Genomic DNA, 14,952 nt, shown 5'->3' on the forward strand with positions numbered 1-14,952 from the left:
ATTTCTCCTTAGTGGCTAATTTTCTCTGCTCCTGTACCTCCCAGCTACTAGGAAAAGTAACCCGTTAAGCAGAGAAATAAGCAGAGATGGATGAAGAAAGTCCCCCACTCCAACTTTTTCTTTTGGGTGATGGGGAAACTTTCAGAATTCTTAACAAGCAGAGTGACAGCCAATAGATTTTTAATGTGGCGGGTTTTACCTATGTTTTTTTAAAAACATAGTTTTTAATTGTATTTTATTCTTTATATTGTATTTTATTCTTTTATTGATGTTGTTCAATAGTCATCTTGTGCTTGCTTTTGTAGGAAAGGTGTAGTATAAATTCCTATATCAAACAAACTGAAATAGAATATACTGGGCAAAAAGCAGTACATTATAATATAAACCTAGGGAAAGTGGCGGTGTCCAACCCATCAGTAAAGAGGTATGTAATAAAGCTCTGGCACATGAAATATGCTGCCTGCTCAGCTTCAAAAGCAAATCAAAGAGTGAAGCAGGTCTAAGCAGTAGGACCAGAAAGCTGCTTGGGTCAATAAGCTAGGGTGTGTTCAGGCTGTGAGAAACTATAAATCCCATGACACAACTGTCTGAGGTAGCACTCTGGAGACAAGAGTGACAAAGAAGCAAGCCATGAGGAGCAGACTTCAGCTGGCGTATCCTTCCTGGCCAGTTGGCTTCAACTCCTTCAAATGAGTCTTCAGTCTTAGTGCCCCACTGCCTAGGAAGTCTAGGCCATCATGGGCAAGGGGGAAAGTCTAGCCCCTACAGACTTGAGTTGCATATTAAAGATCCTTAGTAACAACCTACGAAACCTCTGTAAGTGTTGAAGGGTGTGAAGAGAAACATTAAAGTCCTTACACAGCAGAGTATGCTCTGGTAGTAAAGATGTTTAGCCCAAGAGATTTTCTTAAGGCAGTAGGTTGAGTTCAAAAACAAACACACAAACAAACAAATAAAGATTTAATAAGAAACTAAAACATCAAATACATCACATATCAAATGTGTGTACCTAAGACTGGGGTCCAGTGACAGATTGGCACTTCTATGGGTGTACCGTTCACCCCGCTGCCCAACAGAATCCCTAACTGAGCTGCCTGACTTGGTTGCAGAGTTGGCATTGGACCATCACCCAGGCTGATGGTGGTTGGGGACTTCAGTGTTCACTTTGGGACTACTTTGTCAGGAGCAGCTCAGAGGTTTTGTAGCAGCCATGACAACTATGGGCCTGTCCCAATTGGTTTCGGGACCAATGCACATTGCTGGTCAGAGAGGAGAGCTGGTCTTGTGGTAGCAAGCATGACTTGTCCCCTTAACTAAGCAGGGTCCACCCTGGTTGCATCTGAATGGGAGACTTGATGTGTGAGCACTGCAAGATATTCCCCTCAGGGGATGGAGCCGCTCTGGGAAGAGCAGGAGGTTCCAAGTTCCCTCCCTGGCATCTCCAAGATAGGGCTGAGAGAGATTCCTGCCTGCAACCTTGGAGAAGCCACTGCCAGACTGTGAAGACAATACTGAACTAGATGGACCTATGGTCTGACTCAGTATATGGCAGCTTCCTATGTTCCTATGTCATGCACTCGATTTAGTCTTCTGCTCTGGTCAGGCTGGTGTTCCGTGGGTGGAGATGCCTGTGATTTCCCCATTGTCATGGAGGGATCACCACCTGGTTAAGGTTGGACCAGCAACCACAACCAACCTCTGCAGGGGTGAAGGACCTATTAGGATGGTCTGCCCATGAAGGTTATTGGATCCAATAAGATTCCAAGAGGCCTTGGAGGGTTTTAAGGCTGGTTCTGCCAGCAATCCTGTTGATGCCTGGGTTCAGACTTGGAAGAATGAACTAACTACGGCTGTAGACATTATTGTTCCAAAGCGCCCCTCCTGACCTGCTTCTAAATTAGTCCCTAGGTATACAGAAGAACTAGAGGGGCTGAAGCAGCAAGGCAGGCAGTTAGAGTGCAGGTGAAAAAAGACCCAACTTGAATCCAACAGATTACAGCACAGAGCACATATAAGGATCTGTGCTCAAGCAATACCTGCAGCAAAGAAGCAGTTCTTTTCTGTACACATTGCATCTGAAAGCTCACATCCAGTAGAGTTTTCTAGGCTTGTGAGGGGACTACATGCCCCTCCTCCCTAACTGGTGGAGGTCCAGTTACGGTTTCCACCAGCTCTCTTGGTGCTGACCCCAAACCTAGCCCTTCTCTAGAGTTGCCTCAAGGCTCCAGAACACACTCCCAAATGAAATGAGAATCTCTCCATCTCTGCTTGTTTAAATTTTTTTTAAAAAAAACAGACCTGTTTCATCAGGCTTTTAGTTTAGAATGTTTTAAAGTTTTAAAATTTTTATTTAGAGTAATTTTAATCTTTTAATGTTTTATATGATTTTGGGGCTTTAGCTGCTGTTTGGATTATAAACTGCCTTGAGATTTTATAAAGGGCAGTATATAAATATGTTAAATAAATAAAACTAAATACTGAGAGAGACATAGAACAACATACCCAAGCAGGCACTAGCCCTCAACAACTAAAACAGTGACTCTAACTGATCTATTAAAATCTCATCATGCCTCTAGTGGCCAGAAGAGGTTACTGCAGTGCTAAGACCGATGCTTTAAAGTCTCACTTAGGGTTGTGCATGGAACCATTTTTGGCAATTCGGTTCAAATTCAAACTGAACTGCCCATCCGCAAACCAGTTTGGTCGAACTAGCTGTCGGTCCAGTCTGTTCAATCGAACCACTCCGAGGGGCTATGCTGACCTATTGCTTTCTTGTAAATGTTTTCTAAATAGAGATGCTGGAGGAAGTTCGGAGGGGAAAGAAAAAGCATGAAAGGGAGTGGAAAGCAGACAGTATACATTATTCACACGATGTAATGCAGGCCCTGAAGTGGTGATGGGGGCCTTGGCTTGCTGTAAAGTACTGGGGCATACGTTTCAGAATGGAGCTGAACAAGAAGCTGCTGAAAGAAAGGCCAGAGCCACAAGAGCGAAAGATGCAATTCTTGTTCTTTGGCTTGAAACGACATTCACAATATATCTCTGTTTTATGTCTCAAGGAAATTCTCTTTGTCAACATCACAATACCCTATAGGAAAGCTATGCTGAATCCTGACTTTGTAAAATGAGGACACATGACCTCCCTCACCACAGTTGTTGCAAGGATTCATAAGATAAGGCAACATTGTTACTCATCACCCGACTAAGCCTTATGAATAGAATATGAATAAATGTAAATGATATAATGATTTCCACAATTCTAACTTTGAACTACTTCGTGGTTCCTTTAAAAGAAAATGTTATTTCCAAAAGCAATCAAGTGACATTCTGCAGTTTGATTGTTCCTGATTTTTGACATGGCACACAGTAAGAAATTGCCTACTATGACTCCAATCTCTTGGTTTTTCCGAATCCCATTCTCAATCGTATTCAATTGTAATGGTTGATGTTATTGATAGTTTTTATTTTATTTTATATAGGAGAGAGACATGGCCTGTTTAAATACAAGGTATCTCCTCACTCTTCATCTCCCTACTAGTCTGAGGTGACTTCTCTACCTTGGAACTCTGCCTGATGAAAGAGAGACGATCTACGGAGCTGATATCCAGAAGGTCTTCTACGCCATCTGCCAGACCAGAAAGGGATGAGCGTTTCAGCCAGTTCCCTATTATACAAAGAACAAAAATGTGAGTGTCTGTCTGAATCTTCCAGCAACATCCCTCACCTAGCGTCTATCCCTCACCTAGCGTCGAGGAAGTGGTATCTCTCAAAGAAAACATGTTTCACAAATGAAAAAACTCTTGAATTTCTCATATATGAAAAACTGATTTTTAGAACAGATAAGGATGGTAATAACTATGGAGAAAAGGCTGAATAATATTTACACTTCCAGTACTGTTGAAATCTGAATGGAATACCTTTTAAATATATATATATTTAAGGATCACTGTATTCATTTTTTATAGACAATGGTAAAGGTAAAGTGTGCCATCTAGTCGATTTTGACTCCTGGCGCCCACAGAGCCCTGTGATTTTCTTTTGGTAGAATATAGGAGAGGTTTACCATTGCCATCTCCACACAGTATGAGATGATGCCTTTCAGAATCTTCCGATATCGCTGCTGCCCGATATAGGTGTTTCCCATAGTCTGGGAAACATACCAGCGGGGATTCGAACCAGCAACCTTCTACTTGTTAGTCAAGCACTGACAAACTCCTTTTCTCTTCTCTCCTTTCATTATTACTACATTGGCTACAAAATCCAAAACCCAAGCTGAGTTATCCAATTGCATTTCATTGCCCCAAATCTGGCTTTATATATTTCTGAACTCAGACTTCCATTTTAAGGCTACTGTCATATTTAAGATGAAAGTCAGTCAGGTTTAAGGATTTCTGCACCCAATCAATACTTTCAAAGTGTCAACCAGAGTCAGGTTAACAAAACTACCTTATATCCAAGGAGAGCAGAGAGAAGGACTATATCTTCTCTTATCAATCATCATGGTGTAACTCACAATAGCACAAAGTAAATCATTGGTGTTTGCAGACAAAACCGTGGCTGTTAGTCTGGTCCAGCTGACCGCATTTTGTTTCCTGAGAACCATGAAACTCTGCCATGCCTTTTGTCTATCATGACTCCAAGTTTTCTCAGTGTAAGGGAAAATATCTAGTCTCTAGAGCAATGAAAAAGAGAAAGAGGGGGAGGTGTTGCCAGTTCTGCAGAGTAAGCTCCATGCTAACTCTCCAAGGCCTGGTTACCCAGCTAGCTGAAATGACTGTATTGGTGGTAAGCATAACAAAGTATTTTTTAATATCATTAACTGAATAATTGTGTCTGGACATTTTTCTGTAGACCAATAAGAGAAATAGTTCTGAAGGGCCTAGCTATTAGTTCACTGCTCTTCTACCGAGGATAATGGCCAAGACCCAGTAGAGGATAATGAATGTTTTAATAATGTAATTTAAAAATCCCACAACATGCAGGCATATGAAAATATTAAGAGGTATATTATTCTAGCAAAAAGAGGCATACATTTACCTAGGGGGAGTTTGAGTTTCTTTCGGAGTGAGATCCGTCTTGAGCGAGAGCGTGAACGCCTCTCAGTGGTTGTCCCTGAGTGTGCAGTTGTGCATTCTGAAGTATCCTGTTCCGACTGGCTGCTTGTATCACTTGCTGCACTCTGTGATTTGAACATCTTCCGCCAAAAATCTTTGCGGCCTAGAGCTACTCCTTGCATTTGCTCATCACTGTGAGGGAATAAATGATGTGTTTGTAACACTTAGCCAAATGAACCCAGAAACGGCAAACTATGGTCATGTCCTATCTTTTCTAACTTCACCTTGTGATTTGATAGTTAAAAGATTACATTACTTTCTTTTTCGTTTGATCTTCAGTTGCTTTACCTATTTTAAACAGGTGAATGAAGTGTTAGATTGTTTTAAACAGGTGAGAGAGGTGCAACACAATAAGAATAAGAACACCCAGTATTTATATAAAACTTTAGTCCCATTCATACGTTATGTTCAACACTTGTTCAACAAGTGTACAATGTAGATAGTTACAGATCTGTACACAGACTCACATGTTATGTTGAACACAGGTAGAGCGGTACATTTCCTATCATGTATTTGAGAGGCCAGTGCTCAGGTCCACTTTAAAAATGAACCCAGGTACAGTCATTCACACAGAGACATGAACGAGTGTATAGATATCTGTACAGTCATACAACATAATGTCTGAATGAGACTAATGAATATTCAAAATCTTCTCAAATACATTATCTTGTTGCAATACTTATAAAAACTCAGTAAGGACGACCAGCAGCAAGGTGGATGGACTCAATTACAACAACAATGAATGTGCCACTGAGAGAGCTTAAAGGTCAGGTTGAAGACAGATCATCCTGGAGAGAATCTATCTGTGTGGTCACTAAGAGTCGACACTGACTTGTCGGCACTTAATCAAGGTGGGTTAGTATTATTCTCCCAGTATTGCATATTGGGGGCCCTGAGGATTAGTGAAAGTGGTTTGCCTAAAGCTACTGAGAATAAAATTGTCACACAACAGGTGGTAGAAGTGAGCATATTAAAGAGGGAGGCAGCAGAAATACCTCATAGACCAGGGTAATTTCCAGTCCCCTTTATGGAGAAGTTGCTTCTATAGCCCTGTCTCCTAACACTCATGATAGCTCTTGGGGCTTTTCTTTCTCCCACTGAACAACAAATAGCACTGATTGTTTTCTACCCACTCTTTAAAGGTTTTATGCAATCATTTTCATATCATTTGAAAATATTATTCATCCCATTTCCTTAACATATGCCATCATCATGTAAGCATCAGTGACACTTTGGGTAGGTAAATTATCTCTGGGACTATGTTAAAACCACAGGAGCACTTGAGAAAGACTTTAAATTAGCCATTAACTGCTTAAACAATGTTGAATAAAGATTAAACTTTATCAAAACAAAATGTCCAACTAAAATCCCACATAAAAATCATTTGCTCCCTTGCTTTTTCTGAATAATTAGTCTTAGTGCATTGCTAATTACAAAGCATTATTTTCTCCTAATGCCACAAGGTCTTATGTCTTCACAATTCCTATTCAGTTTAATCTAATGTAATTATTACTATGGCAACAGAGCTCTGCGGCAGCACTCAGGACTGTACACAAGGAGGCTTCTGGGGCGGGAGAAATGTAATAGGGAGGCAGGTTGCAGGCCCTGGCAGAGTCAAGTGGAGACGTATTTCCAATTAGGGAAAATGTCCCCCTGTTTACTCAGACTTTCATTTACTACAATCTATGTTTATTTTTTTCCTCACAAAGAGCAATGGCATACAGCGATTTTCTTCTTCATAAAGCTCTCTATTCTAAATTACCATTCCTCCTGCAGATTATAATTACCAAGGGTGCTGGCTTAAAAACACATCTCCAAACCTTCCAAAGATGTAGGGAGGGAAATATGAAGATAAATGGAACAAAATCAGTTTACTACAGAACATTAAACATAAGATGCTCAGGTCCTAGCATAAACGTGCATAATCCTAAACTATCTGCCCATCCCCCTCAAACCACAAAAACATAATTAAATAATAATTTTAGTAACATCCAAACAATAATTAGAAGAAATATGTCTCAAGGAAGACTAGGGGAATACCATAGAAAACATCAATGGATTAGTTTCTTCTTGAGGTCGTGTTAAAAAAAGGTGTATGGATGTTAATTATTCTGATTTGACATAAAATTGGATCAGACTGACTCTGGAAGGAATGAGCTCTGAACTTGTGTGTTCCCTCCCTCACCTCTTTCCTCTTCATCTCTTCCTCCTCACCTCTGGTGCATAGCTGTGATGTCAGAATCCTGCTTACTTAACCCACAGCTCTGCAAGTTGTCCAAACCTGGGAGCTGTGGTTGAAAACAATGAAATCAGGATTAGATCCTGGTTTGTAAACCATAGTTTAACCACAGCTCAGATGACAGAGGGAGTTATGGCTTAACTAACCAGGGTTCCTTTGCGCAAAGGTACAAAGAAGAAGAGGAAGTGCACCAGTTTGAATTTAATTCCCCCCTCAAAAATAATCCAGAGAGGAGAGCTGGTCTTGCGGTGGCCTTTGCTAGTAAGGGGTCCACCTGCTTATGTAGTCCAGTGGGAGACTACATGTGTGAGAACTGTAAGATATTCCCCTCAGAGGATGGGACCACTCTGGGAAGAGGGCTTGCATGCAGAAGGTTCCAAGTTCCCGCCCTGGCATCTCCAAGATAGGGCTGAGAGAGATTCCTGCCTACAGTCTTGGAGAAGCTGCTGCCAGTCTGTGAAGACAATACTGAGCTAGATGGACCTACGGTCTGACTCGGTATAAGGCAGCTTCCTTTGTGCCTATCTTAGGAACAAAGTACATATGTTCCTAAGTACATAGTGATGCTATTCACACGTGCAGGCAAAACTGGGCTAAGGAAGTCCAGTCTGGTTTTGACAGCATATGAGAACCACTAGGAGCCATGTGGCTCCCGGAAGCAGCATGGCTGCAAACTCCGGAGCCCCAGATGTTAGCCAGGGTTAAGGGCACGAACACATTCTCAGACCTAGCTAACTGAGTGTCTGTCAGTGCCACGCAGCTCCACATGGCACCTATATTTATTATTATTTATTTAACATATTTTTATACCACCCAAAACTTATGTCTCTGGGAGGTTTACAACCAAAAATGACAACTGAAAAGTTAAAACATTAGTTAAAACAAATAAACAACAGGGGAATTAAAACATTGGTTAAAATAAACGACAGCAAAAAGGTAAAACACTACAACAATTTAAAATTCTAAAACAGTCTCTTAAAACAATGTTAAATCTATTAAAATGGTATTTAATTAAAAGCCTGGGTGAACAGATGTATCTTTAAAGATTTTTTTTTTTTAATTGTCAGAGATGAGGAGCCTCTTATTTCAGCAGGGAGCTCGTTCCAAAGCTTCGGGGCAGCAGTGGAGAAGGCCCGTCCCCAAGTAGCCACCAGAGGAGCCAGTGGCAACTGCAGACGGACCTCTCCTAATGATCTCAATGGGTGGTGGGGTTCATGAGGAAGAGTATACATGGGTAGCCTCCCAGCTTGCATTGGGAGGTTCCCCATAACTTGTGCCTTAACGGAGTTCCGGCTCCCAAACCTCCTGGCTGCCAGTAGCAGCTGGTGAACGTCTGGGTGAGTGATCCATTCACCTAGCCAGAAGACAAGAATTGTCTACAGGGGAGGTATGCATTTTATTGCTTCCTCTCCTGCAGCATGGAGCCCTTTCTCCATGAACATGAGAAGGGACTCAGTATATAGTACATATGTCCAGGTCCGTAGTACATATATTAATGTACCATTCTTAGTCCAAAGAGACTATCAAGTGCCATAATGGTGCACAATGTCTTTTCACCACAATGTGTGGTGCACAACCTAACTGCTGTGTTTTCTTTAACCTGACTAGTGCTTTAAATTACCTCATTGTTCTTTTGTAAGTTTCATTATGTATTTTTTTAAAAAATGTTGTGAGATCCCCCGAGCATATATTGCTATAGAAGGGTGAAATATAAATTATGAGTGGGCGGGGGGAGGGGAGGGAGCGAGTGCTGAATTTTTAAGGATCTGAACTTTGATAGAAAGTTGTTCAGCAGATGTGCAAATCAGCCTGCTACACACTCTCTACACACATTTAGACTGAAATTCAGTGCACGTTTATCTGGAATTAAGCCCCATTGAATACAGTGAGAATTACATCTGAGTAAATATTCAAACAGTTGTGCTGCTGTGTAAGATTTGTGCATGTTGCTGGTCTTACTTCACAATCAGCACAATTGATGTCCAGGTGAGAGGATCCTTTGTGAGTTATATCCTTTAAGAGCAGCATATCAAAACGTAATGGCTAGAAATCTCACCAGATTTCTCTGGATGTTTGGATAGACCTTAGAACTCGAAAATATTTACTTACTGCTCCGGAGTCTGCATTGGGCGACTTGAGATATAACTACGGCATTCATCAGGAGCAGAAGATGGCTGTCCTTTGTCAATAACAACACTCCCCACTTCAGATCTAGGCAGGAAAAACAACATCAGGGGAACAGTGATAGTGCATCTCAGTGTTTGTGAAATCATTATTTTATTTTGAAAAAACCACACCAGTATTTCTAAACATAAAACTAAGTTTCATGTTCCCATTCTAACAATCTCCTTGTCTGTATGCATTGTTATCACACATCTGTCAGGACAGGGAACAGTAGTCAATAATCCACATGTTCTGTAGCCATAGGATGGCGGAAGGAGGACTGCACCCTTGCAAGGAGGCTCCAGAGTAGCCGCAAAGAAGACTTCTTCTGCAGCTGAGCATGAGCGAGGGGGAGAGCGAGTGATTTTCGCTTATCTTCCCTTCCTCAAAAGGTCCTTTTGGGTTTCAGAAATATGATCCAGAGGGTTGCACAGCCTAAACATGATTAGGATCTGTAATTTTCAAACAGATTCTTTAAAAACTGAAAGAAATAGATATGCAGCACATATCTGGATCTCACAAATAAAATTTCTGATCCATTGTGAGCTGCGTACTTAATCCAGCGTTTGTAAACTCCTGGTTTGAAGACACACCACATATAATAGGAAAGTCTTGCAAAATACTAACTGAACACAACATCCTTAAGTCCTGTGAATTTCAGTGGGATTCAAGCACACAAAACTGTGCTGACAGACTGCATCTATGTCAATGATATAAGAATATTATGGGAAGAGCAGGAATTTTGTAATACTTATTTATAGGAGAGGGGAAATAATGTTAGTATTACTTATTTTCTTACCAAAATTAAACATTCCTGTGGACAGGATACTGGTATCAGACATTTGTATTCAGTGCAATCATGTGCTTTATTGCATACATTAAACAATTCTATGCCTTTTCCACCTCAGATACAAACCTTTTACTGCCTGATGGTTTAGGTTCAAGTTCAATATTATCTTCTGTTTTTCTCCCTGGTATCAGCTTTTCAGCACTATCCAAAAGAGCACTAAGAGCTACTCTTCTAAAGACATTCCCATGAGCCTCCTTGATAAACTGAACCAGTTGTCGGATGTCACAGTACAATCCCTAAAGATGCAGAATATCAAAAGAAAGATCAGCTTGTTAGAATGTTAACAGAAGGACATATAAGAACTGTTTCTTTTCCTATTCATGGTTTTGCAGCTAAATCACCCCTAGTTCCAATCCTTTCATTTTAAAATTACTGGCATAACCATTACAGAAACTCTCAAAAATGTGAAACGAGTTTAACCATAAATTGGAACTTGCTTGAATATATCCAAAATTCCTTGGAAAAGGAATTTCCAAGAGCTGCTATCTCACATAACAAAGTCTCCAAACATGGGAATCTCCCCTTCAAATCAGTTTAGTGATGTGATTATAGAAGGCACTTGCTAACATGATTTTCCACTAAGGAAAGTGCATAGCACCAGTATACTGAGCATGTATATTCGTGCTCATTTAAAATCTGTGGAGTATTTGGAGTCAAAAGCACAGTGATCGAGCACCAAATGCACAGGGCCCATGACCCTTGCGGATGGATTTTTAGCAGTTCTGATGCTCTCACATGTCTGCATGGCAAGAGAATAAATGGCCATGCTGTCATAATAAGTGAAATTGATAGTGCCAGTTTTTCAAAGTATATCCACTACTAAAGGATGAATGCACATTTTGTCCTTACCAGATTCTCAGGACTATGGAGTTCATGTGTAGTAGAGGCACAACGGGTGATCAGCGATTTGAACATGGCACTGACAATAATACCTTCCACACTTTGGGCTGTAGACTTGTTGTCCACCGTGGAGAAATTATTTCCAAAACCAGCCTTGTCTGCAAAATGCAAGCACAATGTAGTCAAATCACACTGCCAGCCTTTAAAAAAACAAACCTGCACTCTATATAAAAATGAATGAATACCTCTGATATGGATAGCTCCAGTGCTCCACAGACACATCCTTCCTTTACAGAAAAACTGGGAAGATATTTCTTGGGACAATGTGTACTTACTGTCAGTGACTGGCTCCATGCAGAATCCCAGCAAAGCATGTAAAAAATCCACTACATTGTTGAGTGAATCCTTGTTAACATAGTCCCTCATGGTTTGCCGGAACTGCATCTTATCAAGCTTGTACAACTTCGTAAGGCAATTCTGAGCCTGTGGAGACATTTAAAAAATGACAGACACATCTGCTTAGGGTTGTGAAGAGAGCGAACTGTACAAAGGAGTTAAACTCAGGGTTGAACTACGTATTATGGAAGGTGTATGACTGCCACCAAAACCAGCACCTCATCTCCTCCTCCTCCCTGTCCTGGTCTGATAATGCTATTGCTTTCCTAGTGATGCAACTCCATCATGTGGAGGTAAGAAAACTTATAACAGCGTCCTATCATACATTCAATTTTATTACACACTACTGGGAGAGATGCAAAGAGAGGCAGGACTGCTGCTTTCTGAGGCAGCCAAACCTCACTGGTAACATGTAATTCTGCCCTCAGTTGTACTTCTACCATGAACTTTGGTTCACATGCACCGTTAGTCAAGGAACACAGTCTTAGTGTGTCTTGTCCTATAAAAGGTCCTATCTTGTGCATGACCTGTTAATCTTGAATCTCAATTGGCCAATTATTTCACCATTGTTTTATAACTGCTTCCCTCATGAATACAAAGTGATCTTAGGTAGATTTAACTAAGACTTTATTCAGAAAATAGCTCAAGTTTCTCCTTCTCCTTTCTCTCTCTTTTGTTTCTGACTCCACCCCCACCCCCACTCTCTAGAGCAGGCATCCCCAAACTGCAGCCCTCCAGATGTTGCTGAACTACAATTCCCATCACCCCCAGCTACAATGTATTGTGGATGGGATGATGGGAATTGTAGTTCAGCAAGCAACATCTGGAGGGCTGCAGTTTGGGGATGCCTGCTCAAGAGGATCCCCACTAAGACAAACTTCTAATTAACAAAACATAAAAGATTGCTAGATTGAATACAACAACCCAGGTGATGTTTTGTTTTGTCTCACCAGAACGAATAAGAGTGGAAGAAACCCTTTTACAGTAAAATTCAGTTGGCTTTGTATAGTTCTTTCTGTTTCTCTCTCTTACACACACACACACACACACACACACACACACACACACACACACACACACACACACTCCAGCTCATGGAAAACTGTCTGTGTTGCAATCCAATAAAGTGAGTGTTGGTGAAGTGATTTTATACAGCATTCTCCGAGTACATGTCCCCATTAATTTATGTAATCAAGATAGTGTTCTGAAACATCTCAGCTTGTCATAGGCTACCATCAGACCCTTCAAGATAAAATGTAAGCCCTAGAGAAACCAATATTAATGGGTCCTATCATTCTCTGTCCATGAGCAAGTGGAAGGATGAATCTCCCTGCTCCCAAAGCTCTCCCTACAGCTCCGGGCTTAGCAGGAAACAGGAGAAGCCCATAGCCCTTCATGCTGGCCAGACTGAGTATGCTCAGAACACAATCCAGCAAACCTGAGAAGCTGCCCCATCTCCTTTACCCACTGAAATATTTTCAGCAGGGAAAATAAAGGGAGATGCTAAACATGTGGCTGTACCCCTCGGACCTGTGGAACATGTGAATCTCCAACATTTCACCCTACTTTTCTTGGCCTCTCTGGGCTCTGGCTGCCATAGAGGCTAAAGTACTCAATCAAACTGATTCAAGGTTTGTTTGGGTTTTTGTTTTTCCTTTTCAGCTTGCAACCTAACCTTAATGTGCCTGCCACAGATCTAGAATAAGTGTGATTCTGCAGAATGCAAGACTTCATTTTCCCCTGGGAATTCAGATTCCAATTCAAGTTAGAAATACAGTCTTGAGAATATGACAAATGGTTTCAGTTCTGACTTGGGATCCGAAAGGAATCCCCCCCTCCCCCCAAATAATACAATCTTAGAGAGCCCCTGTGGTATAACTGATGAACTTGGACCTCTCAATCATGAAACTCATTGGTGCCCTTGGGCTAGTCACTCTCAGAGTAACCTATTTCACAGGTTTATTGTGAGGATAAAATGGGATAATTCACATGTATCCTACCATGAGCTGTAGGGTCAGACGCAAATGAGATAAACAAATGGTGACTTTAAGCATTTGTCTTCCCTTACTGTCCGTGGCATGGCACACGTTTGAAAAATCACTTGCAGGTGCATTCACAGACAGCACAATGCACCACACTCACTCCTGCCTCCACTGTGGTGTGCTGCTGAACTAAATGACATTGCTTGTACATTCTTCAGTTAGGAATGCTGGGTGTGGAGAGGCCTTGCCTTCATTAGAAGAAGTCAGACTTAACTGTGTGGGTCCGTTCAAACCCAGGGGTTCTACAAGTACTGCATTTTTAAAAGGAGAGGTTTGGGAATTGACTTCCATTCATGCCTTCAGTAGTCACCTACCTGATGTCTCAGGCGATCTCCAGAGAGCCCTCGATGACCTTCTCCGCAGCCATATGCACAACCCAAAGACTTCACAATTTTTATCAGCATTGTCAGGGCTAGTCTGTGGGTGCTTGTTGGAGTGCTGTCATCCTTATGGCCAAAGAAGAGAAAAGATGAGCAACAACATCCCTTTAAAATGGTACTAACAGATTTTCTTTCTGTACAAACCAATGCGCTATCCCCAGTCCCATAAAATCCATTTAACAAAGAATGAACAAATTAAAACCTTTTAAAAGCTTGTTTTAAAAAGACTCTTTTAAAATATATTCAAGCTTGTAACCTAAAGTTTGAAATATTTGTTAACATTCATAATGTTAAATACATATAGCTTTAGCAGTTACAAAACAGATCCTCTATATACCTGGATACTCCTTTTGATGGTGAGTTTTGTGGTGGTCCACAAACAATTCCATTAAAATTTAAAATAATATTCATAGGCAGAACTCAACAAATATAACCAGCTAGTTTTAAGACTTAAAGGTTTCTGTCTAGCTAAGAAAAGAAAGTTAAAACTGAGGAAGGGCTGCAGCTTGCTTTTTGCAGCCCTAATACAATTTCTTGCAGATAGTGCCGTCCCATGACATTTTCTGCCTGAAGCAGTGCCTCCTCCCTTCCCTCCCATTTCTCTCTCTCCCCGCTCACATCAACATCATGCCCCCAATTCCTTCCTCCTTTTAACAATCTCCCCTTGCTTAAAAGAAAAGAAAGGAGGAAGACGAGCAGTATTTGTATTTGGATTTTAATCATATTCTTGTGTACTTATTTCATATGGTATCATTTTATTGCATATCAGTTCCTACTACTAATAGGATCTAATGATGCCTTTTATAATTTTATATGTTTCCTCTTAGACAGTAATAGATACATTTTAAATCTTTTATTATGTTATAAGCATGCAGTGTAATATCTATTGCTACTTGGTTTTAGTGCATTCTTATGCCTTTTTAAAACA

At 40.9% G+C, this 14,952-nt stretch overlaps 1 protein-coding gene across 11 annotated transcripts in view; it reads right to left on the reverse strand.

The window, feature by feature from the left end:
- LOC128339530 (protein unc-80 homolog) overlaps positions 1 to 14,952 on the reverse strand; it is a 254,357-nt gene that overhangs the window by 161,124 nt on the left and 78,281 nt on the right. For all 11 annotated transcript variants that reach the window (XM_053283625.1, XM_053283624.1, XM_053283622.1 and 8 more), the window contains exons 14-20: positions 13,959 to 14,090; positions 11,542 to 11,689; positions 11,216 to 11,364; positions 10,433 to 10,602; positions 9,463 to 9,564; positions 5,038 to 5,246; positions 3,558 to 3,664 (exon numbers count right to left, since the gene is read on the reverse strand). In XM_053283625.1, coding sequence (XP_053139600.1) covers positions 3,558 to 3,664; positions 5,038 to 5,246; positions 9,463 to 9,564; positions 10,433 to 10,602; positions 11,216 to 11,364; positions 11,542 to 11,689; positions 13,959 to 14,090 — 1,017 coding nt within the window. The remainder of the gene's footprint in view (positions 1 to 3,557; positions 3,665 to 5,037; positions 5,247 to 9,462; positions 9,565 to 10,432; positions 10,603 to 11,215; positions 11,365 to 11,541; positions 11,690 to 13,958; positions 14,091 to 14,952) is intronic.

Source organism: Hemicordylus capensis, chromosome 1, assembly GCF_027244095.1.
Source record: "Hemicordylus capensis ecotype Gifberg chromosome 1, rHemCap1.1.pri, whole genome shotgun sequence".
Taxonomy (NCBI): Eukaryota; Metazoa; Chordata; class Lepidosauria; order Squamata; family Cordylidae; genus Hemicordylus; species Hemicordylus capensis.